Raw genomic sequence first — 12954 nt, 5'->3', positions numbered from 1 at the left:
ACTGTGTACAGGAGACATACAAGGAGCCTCCAGATCTCAAAAACTGACATGACAGGGTAATAACATGAGATTAAACATTACTGCAGTAATGCCCAATCCTTTTGTTTATGGCGTATAGGTGCAGCAGCTGATTTAGTTATATAGCTTATTGTTATTTAATCTTAACAAATCAACACTTTGAGAGGTTCAAATCTCAAAAGTTACGAAGTAGTTTAAGTGTCTTTTGTTCTGTCTGCAACAGATGTTCAACCTGTGCCCTAGTGTGTTTTTAGTAGTTGGGCACAAACAAGGCTGCAAAAAGCTGTGGTCACAGCTCTCGTTGAGCCTTGAATCAGTCAGCCCATCAGAGGAAGGAAGCACACTGCTGCGGCTTTACATGCAATCATGTGTTTGTGTGAGGTGGTCTCCTCTCCCCCTCCCTGTGTAATTTAGCCTAGTTGTAGTCACCCACCCCAAGATTGGCTGTGACTGATTATTACTCCATCATAGAGGCAGTATTTTGGGATGTCTGTCACATTCCTCCTGACCCCACATCTGTGTTTAAGCACTGGAATAAACACCACCAGTAAGGGAATTAGAGGACCTTTGGCATTGCAGGCTAGTGTCTAGGTGCTTATGAGTAGGCCTAACCATCCCATTGTGTTTCTCTACTCAAGTGTCTGTTGTCAAAGCAAGGCATGGATTGGGTCCAACTTGAGACTTCTCTAAGTATTTTAATTACGTCAGTTAGGTGAGATTTGACTTGGGCTTTTTTTTTTTTTCAGAGACAGATTTTTCCCTTTTAAAATTTGTCTAACAAAAACCAGTAATTGCAAAGTTAAACAAACTGTACAACTCTATGCACAATGATTACTTGTCAATTTCCACAAACTCTTTCAAAATTGCATGTAGTTGAAGAACAGTGCAGATGCAAAGTTTGGTAACAGAATGATGGTACAACTGTCATTCTGTTACCAAATTTTGCATCTGTGCTGTTAAAGTAAATGCTTTTTTTGTGAAATGTTCAGTGGAAATTAGGGGCCGGCCATATCAAGAATTTCATATTGAAAAGCTACAGAAGCATATGATCTAATCTTAAATATCATTCATACACTCAATATTGCGTAATAAAGAATTCTTAGCATGGTTGAATTCTGGGGGAAAGTCAGCGATGGTGAGTCTGAACATTTTACTAGCGAATGTGAGCGATACACTATGCAAATGAACAAAGTTTTGAAGCATGCTTGTCTAAACAGTACTGGCTCAAGCACCATGTACATTGTCTGTATGGAGTCGCTAGGCCAACGGGCCTGCCTGCACTGCTGAGAAGAGGGTCTAGGCGCAGACATGCTGAGACTGGAGAGGAGAAAAAAACGCAAGGAAATCAAGATGGTGGCAGCTGTACAAATGATATTAATTTACAACACCGTTTTGACCCTTAGGTCTTAATCAGGTATCCATTAGGGGCAGTACTCACTGACATCACTTCCTGAAACGGGAGGTAAAAAAATGTATAACAGTTTTTGCAATATTAACATTCAATGTATCAATATATGATCGTACACAGGGAATGTGATCAATATTTACAGTAATATACTAAATTAGGATAATAGAAAAAAAAACATTTAGACATTAAGTGTCAGTTTCAAGTCAAGCTCCTCGTTAAGGCCACGAGGAGACAGTGTCGGTACTGTGGATCCAGAAAGACTCCCTTTGAAGAAGTTTCTTCTCAATGTCCCCTCCCCAGCTTGACATCTTGACCATTTCTATTCCAATGTATCTCAACTAGAACTAATAGGATGTCCAGCTTGTACAAAATGAGCAGCAACCAGTTTTTTTTTTTTTTTTTTTTGGTCCTCACCTGTCTGTTGCTGCGGTGCTCACTGATCCGTGTCTTAAGGCTTCTACGGGCTTTCCCTATGTAAGACAGATCACAAGGACATTTTAGCATGTAACTAACATTGGTGGACATGAAGGTGATCAGGCCCTTGATCTTTAAGTTTTTTGTCCTGTGTGGGGGTGGGTAAATTAGTTTTGTTTGTACGTGACGCTGCATTGAGATTATTGGCCACATTTGTAATTACCCTCCGGAACCATGTCCAAGAATGTTCCCCTTTTTCTCTGGTGGGTAATCAGATTTAACCACCATCTCTCTCTCTCTCTCTCTCATTGGGGTCTTTAAAACCATATGTGGGGCATATTTAAAAATGGGTTTCAATTGTGGATTAGTATCAATGTACCAGTGCTTCCTGATGTCCTTTCTGGTTTCAATGAGTTTGCCTACAACTCCAACACCTGCAGTAAGTACCTGGATGTGCGCATGTTCTTCAGCTTTTGTAGCTGTACAAGTAATCCATCCAAAGGGCTTTGACTTCTCAAACATGTCAGAAAGCTAACACAATATGATGCCCTGTCACCTTATTAATTGAACCACTTACTAAGATTAACTTGCAAGTTAAACTTAGTGGTCGCGTTGATGCAGAAATCTGTTTTTATGCCAGAAAAAAAGTGATGATGCATAAGTATCTTGCTGCGTTTTATAAACTCACATGTTAAATGCTTTTTATTGGGTTCCCGAGTGGCACAGTGGTCTAAGGCACTGCATCTCAGTGCTAGAAGCATCACTACAGACCCTGGTTCGATTTCAGGCTATATCCCAACTGGCCGTGATTGGGAGTCCCATTGTGCGCTGCCCTATTGGCCCAGCGTCGTTAGGGTTTGGCTGGGGTAGGCTGTCATTGTGAGATTTTTTTTTTTTAAATTCTTAACTGACTTAGCTAGTTAAAGGTTAAAATAAATAAGTCGATTTCTGCTCGGCATCAGACTAATTTCGTGCTCCAGTTGTACTTTCCACTTAGCATGTCCGTTAGATAAGAATTTACAGTCAGCAGATGGCGCTCTGACTGTGTAGCTACTTTTCTCCTGTTCCTTTCTCGATGTAGCCAGCCTACTTTTCTCTGGTAAAATAAACTTTAAGCAGAACATCAGGAAATGTAGCTGGCTACATTCTTTCTATGAAACTATACATGGCCATATTTTTAATGTTTAACTAAAAAATACCTTCATTTATAAGCTTATTTATTTGTGGCTACCAACCAAATAGCTTTGCACAGCTGTCATCTGACAAATGATGCTTTGTTTCCTGCCGAATGTGTTGCACTAATGTATTTTCTGTGAAGGAAAACTATAGTTCCGTTTACCTATTCAACCAGGGGTACTGCAGGGGGGTCTGTTAATATAAGTGCCCTTTTTAATTTAGATATATGAGTATAGCTAGCAACAATATACACTGATCAAAAAAATAAAGGGAACACTTAAACAACACAATGTAACTCCAAGTCAATCACACTTCTGTGAAATCAAACTGTCCACTTAGGAAGCAACACTGACGATAAATTTCACGTGCTGTTGTGCAAATGGAATAGACAAATGGTGGAAATTATAGGCAATTAGCAAGACAACTCCAATAAAGTAGTGGTTCTGCAGGTGGTGACCACTTCTCAGTTCCTATGCTTCCTGGCTGATGTTTTGGTCACTTTTGAATGCTGGCGGTGCTTTCACTCTAGTGGTAGCATGAGATGGACTCTACAACGCACACAAGTGGCTCAGGTAGTGCAGTTCATCCAGGATGGCACATCAATGCGAGCTGTGGCAAGAAGGTTTGTGTCTATCAGCGTAGTGTCCAGAGCATGGAGGCGCTACCATGTGACAGGCCAGTACATCAGGAGATGAGGCTGTAGGAGGGCAACATCCCAGCAGCAGGACCGCTACCTCTGCCTTTGTGCAAGGAGGAGCAGGAGGAGCACTGCCCGAACCCTGCAAAATGACCTCCAGCAGGCCACAAATGTGCATGTGTCTGCTCAAACGGTCAGAAACAGACTCCATGAGGGTGGTATGAGGGCCCGACGTCCACAGGTGGGGGTTGTGCTTACAGCCCAACACCGTGCAGGACGTTTGGCATTTGCCAGAGAACACCAAGATTGGCAAATTCGCCACTGGCGCCCTGTGCTCTTCACAGATGAAAGCAGGTTCACACTGAGCACATGTGACAGTCTGAAGATGCCGTGGAGAACGTTCTGCTGCCCGCAACATCCTCCAGCCTGAACGGTTTGGCGGTGGGTCAGTCATGGTGTGGGGTGGCATTTCTTTGGGGTGCCGCACATCCCTCCATGTGCTCGCCAGAGGTAGCCTGACTGCCATTAGGTACCGAGATGAGATCCTCAGACCCCTTGTGAGACCATATGCTGGTGCGGTTGGCCCTGGGTTCCTCCTAATGCAAGACAATGCTAGACCTCATGTGGCTGGAGTGTCAGCAGTTCCTGCAAGAGGAAGGCATTGATGCTATGGACTGGCCCGCCCGTTCCCCAGACCTGAATCCAATTGAGCACATCTGGGACATCACGTCTCGCTCCATCCACCAACGCCACGTTGCACCACAGACTGTCCAGGAGTTGGCGGATGCTTTAGTCCAGGTCTGGAAGGAGATCCTTCAGGAGACCATCCGCCACCTCATCAGGAGCATGCCCAGGCATTGTAGGGAGGTCATACAGGTACGTTGAGGCCACACACACTACTGAGCCTCATTTTGACTTGTTTTAAGGACATTACATCAAAGTTGGATCAGCCTGTTCGTGTGGTTTTTTTCCACTTTAATTTTGAGTGTGACTCCAAATCCAGACCTCCATGGGTTGATAAATTTGATTTCCATTGATCATTTGTGAGATTGTCAGCACATTCAACTATGTAAGTATTTAATAATATTTAATTCATTCAGATCTAGGATGTGTTATTTTAGTTTTCCCTTTTTTTTGAGCAGTGTATTTTATTATATACTTGTGGTACAAACGAGGAGAATATCATCATTCTGTTAACTTTATTTCTCAACTCCTAATATCAGGCAAATTACACTCATTGGAGCCAATTACACTTGCTGGACTATGACAGGCTTTGAATAAGCACCTGCAAATAGGCTACCAGTGTGGGAAGTGCCACTGGCTGCTGGTAAGCTTTCTTAAATTGGACATTTTTGCCAACACATGGTTAACCTTTGTTTTTAAAAGCTACTCTGAGCAAAAATGTGTTTAGTTATAATGTAGGCATGTCAAAATAATGAAACTATCTACTAAATGTATTCACTTAAATGTTTTACTTCTAGCCATTATCCTTCACCTGATATTGAATGGATAACGTGATTTAAAAAATAAAATTGCTAAAGAATGATGGGGGTCGCTGGTTTGCCCGGAGGGGGTCCGTGGGCAAGAATGTTGAAGACCCCTGGCCTATTGCTAATCTGTCATGGTTTGATAACAGCTCAGGAGTGCATTGGCTTGTACTTTCTGCATGTTTTAATGGGCCGTCAACACTGCTGAACTTTTCTAAGAACGACCATTACATAACCTCACCAGTTTAAAAAAATAAAATAAGGGAAGAAGCTAGCTTCCTGCAGGTGCTATATATTTTAAAGCAGGCCTAACTCAAAGATTAAGCACTCGTAAACAATACTGCCGCAGAGTGCAGAAAGGAAGTGTTGCCTGTAGTAACTTAGATGACAAACGTACCAAGGTCTTAGCACTACGTAAAAATGGTTTCCAAATGTGTAAAAATGTATTTCCACATGACGAGTTAACTGAGTAGGTGGGGTTTCAGAATGTAACTGGCTGTGTTCAACAGTATCAAATCCATGATGCATTGTGGGTAAATTGACTTCCTGACTGATCTACTTATGTTTATGCTAGTTATGATGCAAGATGATTTGTAGGTCAGTCAGCAGTTTTAATGTTGAACAAGCCCAATCATACAGTGGGTTAGCCAGCCTACATTGATATTCTTGTCTGGTCCACACAGCTCTGATCAGTTTTGGGGAGTTGACTTGCCTATCGATTGATGAAACAAATACAGGCTTGAGATCAGTCCCAGAGGTTGGGGCAAGACACTTTATGCCAGTCATTGTGCAGAAGTCACATGATTAAGCTTTGTCTTGTCGTTATTATCCTCATGCACTGAGTGTTAATGTTTATTTATTTTTTTGGGGGGGGTGTGATGGTCGTGGGTGTTAGCAATACACTTAATTGGCAGGGTTATTGCTGTAGAGGAATTTGTTGACATTGCCCAAGTTTTGTACAAAATATTAGAAAGCCAAGGGAGCAGACTGTTGATATGAGGATGATAGGCTGCGACATGTTTAATGTGGACATTCTCAACTTCTGTTCAAAGATGACCTCAACATCTACAAATTTTGTAACGTAATCAATAGGCCCCAGTATTGAGTGAATAGTTTTGTATTGTGTTTTCAGAAGATACTGCAGACACTGACTCATGGCAATGTGCAGGTTGACTTAAAAAAATAAATAATAATAATAATAGTTGTCAAGAGTCTTGTGTTGGCGGCAGAACTGAGCCATTTCCACTTAGGCCAGCTGCAAAGTCAAAATTTGCAATTGTAAAAATGTATTTAAAGGGCCCTCGAGTGCCGCAGCAGTTGAAGGCACCGCAACACTGTGCTGAGGCGCCACTACAGCCCGGGGTTCGCTCTAGCAACTCCTTGTAGCCAACAGGGCGCTTGCAAGCTGACTTCGGTCGTCAGTTGTGGCTGGCTTCCGGGTCATGACAAAAATGCTAACCTGCTGGTAATATAACTGTTAGAATAAAAACACAGGCTTCCTACCTCCATTGTCAACAAGCCCAGTCAGTGATAATCTGAGAGCCCCTATATTCAAAACTCCCAGCTGATCCTCCCCATAGAGCCCCAGCCAGCTGCCAAAGCAAATGATACTGCTCCTCTGGATACCAGTCATTAGCTCCAGTCTTAAAAATACCCTGATACATTCTCCCATGCTGTCCTTATGGGACTGTAATCAGTCTGAGATCCACACCGCTGGGAATATCTGTCTACACTGTTTAGAAAACAACAGAGCGGGCTCAACATGCCTGGAAAACATGCTCCGAAGTTCACTATGGTGCAGCGTGTGGGTTCCAGGCTAGGCTACATCCGAATGTGGTTCAGTTGTTTAGTCCATCTCCTCCTCACATGGTAAGGCTAGCGCATAGCCTAAACGATCCTTAAAAAAAAAATTCTTATGGTTTTCTTACACAACAAGCAGGTCAACCGCAAAGGTTAGCCTATAGGCTAATATGTATGTTTGTAAATCAGTTGGCTCATTATAAACCCTTGGGCCAATACCCGCCACACCCCCATAGTTAAACCAGGCCTATATAGGCTCATTTCTATAGGGACATATGTCTAATGTATTGCTCAAATGTATACACCTGTCACCATCAATGGACCAGTAGGCATGGTCTCTTTATAACCTGTACAGGGACAGGATGCTACAGCCTGACAGCAGAGGCAACAGGATGTATGCAGAGTGGGTTAACCACTGGGTTACAGTAGGCACCGTACTGCCTGCATGTCAGCCAGGCCTTGAATAAATGACTGTTCTGTTTTTTTTATTTCAGTATTTGTGCTTTGGGCCAACTCAAGTGTGATTAATATCTATCACGCTAGTATACCCACTAATTTAAAAAAATAAAGTTTTGATGCAGGCCTGTAAATGGGAAGCACATGTGACCGCAGTGTATTTGATGTCGAAATATGGTCGTCAAGGGAAGGTCCCATCCGAAATCACATTTCAAAAAATAACCCTATGGATTGATCTAATTTGTTTTCAGAGCTTGTGTTGGCCCAGCGCAAGTTTGCCCAGTCCCTGGGAGAATTCCAGTTTGAGTACATCGGCGACGCGAAGACCGACGATGAGAGATGTATTGGTGAGTGGTGCGGTTCCGACCTACAGCTGGGTGGTTCTGCCAGCATAACGAGACTGAACCTTTTTGTTTTTGATTCTGTGTGTACCACCAAATGAAGGGCTTGCATGTGTAATTTTCCTGAACCCTGTGCTTCTTTAGAGAGATGGAAACACCCGTACTTGTGTCTTTTTCTATTTGTGTGGTCTTGTGTTTCTCTTGTCTCGCCTGTGTGTGTGTCAAATGTTGGTCACACATTTAGCAGATGTTATGTCAGGTGTAGCGAAATGCTTGTGTTACTACTGCACTGTTGGAGCTAGGATCTAAAAACAATACACCCATCTAAAATAATGGAAGTAAGAAATAAATATTAGGGTGAGCAATGTCTGAGTGGCATTGACTAAAATACAGTAGAATAGAATACAGTATATACATGAGATGAGTGAAGCTCTATGTAAACATTATTAAAGTGACTTGTGTTCCATTATTCAAGTGTGTGTTTGTCTTGCAGATGAATCCTTGCAGGAGTTCTCCAACTTCCTTAAGAACCTGGAAGACCAAAGAGAGCTGATGGTAAGCAGTAACCAGTCGAGACCTGCTTTAAAAGCAAGGGGAAATACCTCAAGTCTGCTCTGCGTGTGTGTAAATTAGTTCCTCAGTGGGTGGAAGGTTGAGCGAAGCCTATGTTGTACCACCAGGGTCATGTTCATTAGGGCTCACCGTAGCGAAACGTATTGGAATAGAAAACCATTTGTTTCTTATTAGACAAGTCTGGGTAGTCCCTGCTGTCTGTTTTCTTCTGATTGGTGTCATGCACATGACCCAGAGGAGGCAGAGCCACCTTCACTGCACCTGTCCAAGGGTTACTGTCTGTGCTATCCCCACCTCTCCTCTAGAGGCGGTGGGACAGAGAACCATTAAACACAACCTCAGACATGACATACCAGAGTGAATGGAGTCATTCAACACTCACTGATGTGTAGTGCTATACTAGTACACTACATTGACACATGTTAAAGTTCAGTTACATCTGCTATACTGTATAGTGGAAGTTACAGCTGAACTGAATGTTGTACATGTTGCCTGTTTGACCCAGTCTTTTCTGCATGGGTAGAAAACACTGTTTCCTAAATGGCACCCTATTCCTTATCTGGTCAACAGTAGTGCACTACATGGGGAATAGAGTGCCATTTAGGATGTAACCTAGGGTAACCCTAGAGTTTGCAACCAACCCAGCCTCTCTCGTTGAGTGTTTGTGTGTCAGCAGATGGGCATCTCCGTTTCACAGAATAATATCCCTCAAGGCTCCTGGCTCTATCCCTATTCCTCCATACCTTTTATTTACTGTAGGTGTTGCTTAGTCAACATTTTAAACTATATATTGTTTTGTCTTGGTGACTCATACAACAGATAATGTAGTGTGATTTACATTCTCCTGTAATGCAGCCTATGGCTTGTTCTGGGAGTTCTAAGAGCTTGTACACACCAATAGTGTTTGCCTGCCGTGAGTACTTGTGGACCTAGTGCAAACTGCGCAACAGCACGCTGAACAATCGGTAGACGAATGGGAGATGTATGCAACCCTTAAAATATGGTAGCTAGCTACAGATACATTATTGCATTCTGAAAATCCATTCAATACGATTGTTTTACTTCCCTGACCCCTTGCAATCAATAGGTTATGATCTCAATGTTTACAATGCATGTAATGTACTGTGTTTGCGCTATAGATAGGGTCTATCGTTGCCATGTAACAGTCTCTACCAGGGCCTGGTTCAGCCCCGCCATCGCATAGCAGTATGAGATGACATCGCAGCCCACAGCAGAGGACTGTGGGGTGGGCAGGCAGGCTTGCTCAGACATGTCTTGGAATCAACCCAGGGCAATTCCACGGTAACGGAATTGCGCTGAGACTCTGTTTTTTCACTTAAAATGTATGCCAAACTTGATTTCAAAGGTTAACAAACCATACAACTCTATTCACAAGAACTACTTTTAACAATTTACATTTACTGGAAAAACTGTGCAGATGCCAAGTTTGGGTCCACGTTTTCCCAAAACTCTTAAATAGCTGCTCTGAATTAAGATTCAATGATATTTGCTAAAATAATTGCCAGCTATGACATGACACATTGATCTGTACTACCCAGAAATGCATAATTATGGATATGAATGTCATTCTCTTCATGATGTATCCTAACTAGGTACACAAAGGTAGAAATTTGCAATATCCTCCTTTGCATATTTGGGTATTATTCTACACTCTGGCTATTATTTTAATGAGCTCTGCCCCCAAACAAGACAATCTGAACTGATCATAGACGTCTGGCTGCATTTAGAGGCATTCCAATTCTTAAATTTTCTTCACTAACTGGTCTTTTTGACCAATCAGACTAGCTCTGATGCAATATCTGTGATTGGTCAAAAGACCAATTAGTGGAGATGGATTAAAGAAGGATTTTTAAGCCTTGAGACAATTTGAGACATGGCTTGTGTATGTGTGCCATTCAGAGGGTGAATGGGCAAGACAAAATATTTAAGTGCCTTTCAACTGGAAATGGCAGTAGGTGACAGGCGCACCAGTTTGTGTCAAGAAATGGCAACGCTGCTGGGTTGACGCTCAACAGTTTCCTGTGTGTATCAAGAATGGTCCACCACCCGAAAGACATCCAGCCGACTTGATAAAAGGGAGCAACTCAATATTAGGAATGTGTTTCTAGTGTTTGTTTTTTACCCTCTGTATAGTTCAGTGAGTAGTGTACAGTACATTAGTGTTCTCTGCTGTGTATCGTACTCTACTGTGCTGTCCCAACTCTGATTTGTGACTATGATTTCCCATTTGAGCCAATTCAATTGCAGAAACTCTGTTACTGATTTGGTAATGGAATTTCAAGTTTTAATCACTTCATATTTCAGAAATAATTGATAGGTCTACCTTATGACTTCTGAACTTTCATTATTCTCCCTGATGGAGAGATGTGAAAACATCTTAAAGATATGTGAGCTTCTGGTAATGGAATTCAGTCACAAGGCAAAGTTTGTTAAACTTAAAGTTCTTTCTCCAAAATATAAGTGTTGATATTAGTTGGTAGGGGTCTTTACTTTAATTCAACATTATACTGTTTTGATGTATTTCTAATCAGTTAAGAACCAGAAATCAAAACCTTTGCTTAATCAACATTTTTAGGATGGAATATGGTTGACCAAAGTATATATGCCTTGATTTCAACAACAAAAAATATGGAACTAGCTTTGATTTGACACCAAATTTCACATGCTCCTGTGAGCTTCACATGTTGGTGCTCATGGGTCCTTTTACATGGACCTGACCCCCAGCAACAGGACCTTTAGCAGAGGGAGGTAGGTATGATTTGGTGAGAGGGGGAGATATCAATAGGACAGCGCTGTTGCTTTGTGTCATGTGACTGTGGGACTAGTGTACTTGAATGTGTTGTGGATGCTTGTAAAAAGTTATACAACAGGCCATTTTCACTGACTTTATGCTGTCATTAACCCACTGCAAGTATTGTGACCTTTTGGCTTTCCATTGGAACGTTATGTCAAAGGTCAAATCGGAGGGTGCTTATATTTGTCCTTTTTCGCTAGGCTACCTGCTGCCTCTTTTAGGCTGGGTTTACACTCAAGCGGTCCTCTTGACAATACGTTGCTGATGCTTCCGTAAAGTTAGACATTTTGGCATGCACTGTAACCTCCATGCTGAGCTTGTGGAGCCTCTACAGAGAATGCCTAGTGGAGTGTAAGTCCAGCCTAACGCTGTACCTGTGAATAAATGAAACACTTTTGTGGAATATGTCCTAATATGGTCATGTCTTATCTCTTCTCTCTCAGATGAGGAATATTACAGAAACGCTAATGAAACCGCTGGAGAAGTTCAGAAAAGAGCAACTGGGCTCAGCCAAGGTACTCTATCATATGCCACTGCTTAATTCAGTCTACTTGTTAATGAGCTCATACAAGCACAATCCTGTGTGCTATAAAGTAATACCCTTTTCACAACACTGAGCCAAAAAAAGCTGTACTGCCCTGGCCTGGTTGTGCATCCACCATAGTTGCAGAAACCATGCTGGAAAGAGGAATGTGAAAGGAAAATATCAGAGCGAGATAAGTACATTTTGGGTCGGCGCGATAATGTGAGAAGTGTATTAGACTTTTATCAAAATGCCTGTCTAGAGACACAGTTCCAACTCCCTTTTCAATTGAAATTGTAATGTGTACCTCTTTATCATGTTCTGAACATTCCTTTGGTCAGTGAAACTAATGCAATATTAAGATGCCGTTTGTCCTGCTCACTTCTCATCTCTCTCTCTCTCTCTCTCACCATGCTCTTTCTCAATCTGTTCCTCTATGCTATGCCCTTTTAAGGCGGAAAGGAAGAAGTATGAGAAGGAAACTGAGAAGTACTACAGCTCCTTGGAAAAGCTTTTGAACATGTCAGCAAAGAAGAAGGAACCGCAGCTACAGGAGGTACTATGTTTAATACTTTTACCCTCGCTCTCGTGCGTATATATTTATGGAAAACAGGCCGAAAAGACAGACCCCAACATCTTCCTAACCCCAAAATGGCTGGAAAGGATATTTGCTTAGGGAGACGTTTCTGAATCCTGACCCGTAGGATGCCTCCCAAATGGCACCCTATTACCTGTATAGCGCACTACTTTTGACCAGAGACCTATACATGGTAGGGGATAGGGTGACATCTTGGCTCATCTCTGTAGCGCTGAAGTGTATGGAGCGGTGCGAGTGTCCACAGGCCTAGGGTTAGAGTACGGAGTGAGTTTCTCTTTCCTGCTCTGAAAGGGAAGTCATGTTCAGTGTTTCTGTACCAGCCACCAAGGTCGTACTTCTGAGGCAGTAGCTTTTGGAGCGCCTCAAGACATCCTGAGATTGCAGATACAGTATCAAGCTTTACAGACTCAGTGTGGATTATATTGGGGTTGGTAATGGGGGAAAAACAAACCCTTTTGGTTATCAACAAAGTTTATGTATTTCATTGTGAAGGCTTGTGGAGCTATCCTTTGTAAGGATATACTAAACTTACCATAGTACCTTAGACATGCAGTCTGGTACTAGATTGTATATGTAATCTAAATTCCCCTTCACTTAACAAATGATTTTTTTTATCCAATAGATTGCCCTTGTGGGAACTGTTCTGTTCTTCCCTCACTGACTCGTGGTGTATTCAGTGAGATTAAACTTTCTGAACATTTCAGGTGG

General features: G+C 42.2%; 1 protein-coding gene across 2 annotated transcripts in view; it reads left to right on the top strand.

Moving 5' to 3' along the window:
• LOC112261292 (rho GTPase-activating protein 10) overlaps nt 1-12954 on the top strand; it is a 66628-nt gene that overhangs the window by 14907 nt on the left and 38767 nt on the right. For both annotated transcript variants that reach the window (XM_024436549.2, XM_024436551.2), the window contains exons 2-5: nt 7648-7743; nt 8231-8292; nt 11569-11640; nt 12103-12204. In XM_024436549.2, coding sequence (XP_024292317.1) covers nt 7648-7743; nt 8231-8292; nt 11569-11640; nt 12103-12204 — 332 coding nt within the window. The remainder of the gene's footprint in view (nt 1-7647; nt 7744-8230; nt 8293-11568; nt 11641-12102; nt 12205-12954) is intronic.

The sequence above is a fragment of the Oncorhynchus tshawytscha genome, linkage group LG34 (assembly GCF_018296145.1).
Source record: "Oncorhynchus tshawytscha isolate Ot180627B linkage group LG34, Otsh_v2.0, whole genome shotgun sequence".
Taxonomy (NCBI): Eukaryota; Metazoa; Chordata; class Actinopteri; order Salmoniformes; family Salmonidae; genus Oncorhynchus; species Oncorhynchus tshawytscha.
This window is presented reverse-complemented; position numbering and strand designations above follow the sequence as displayed.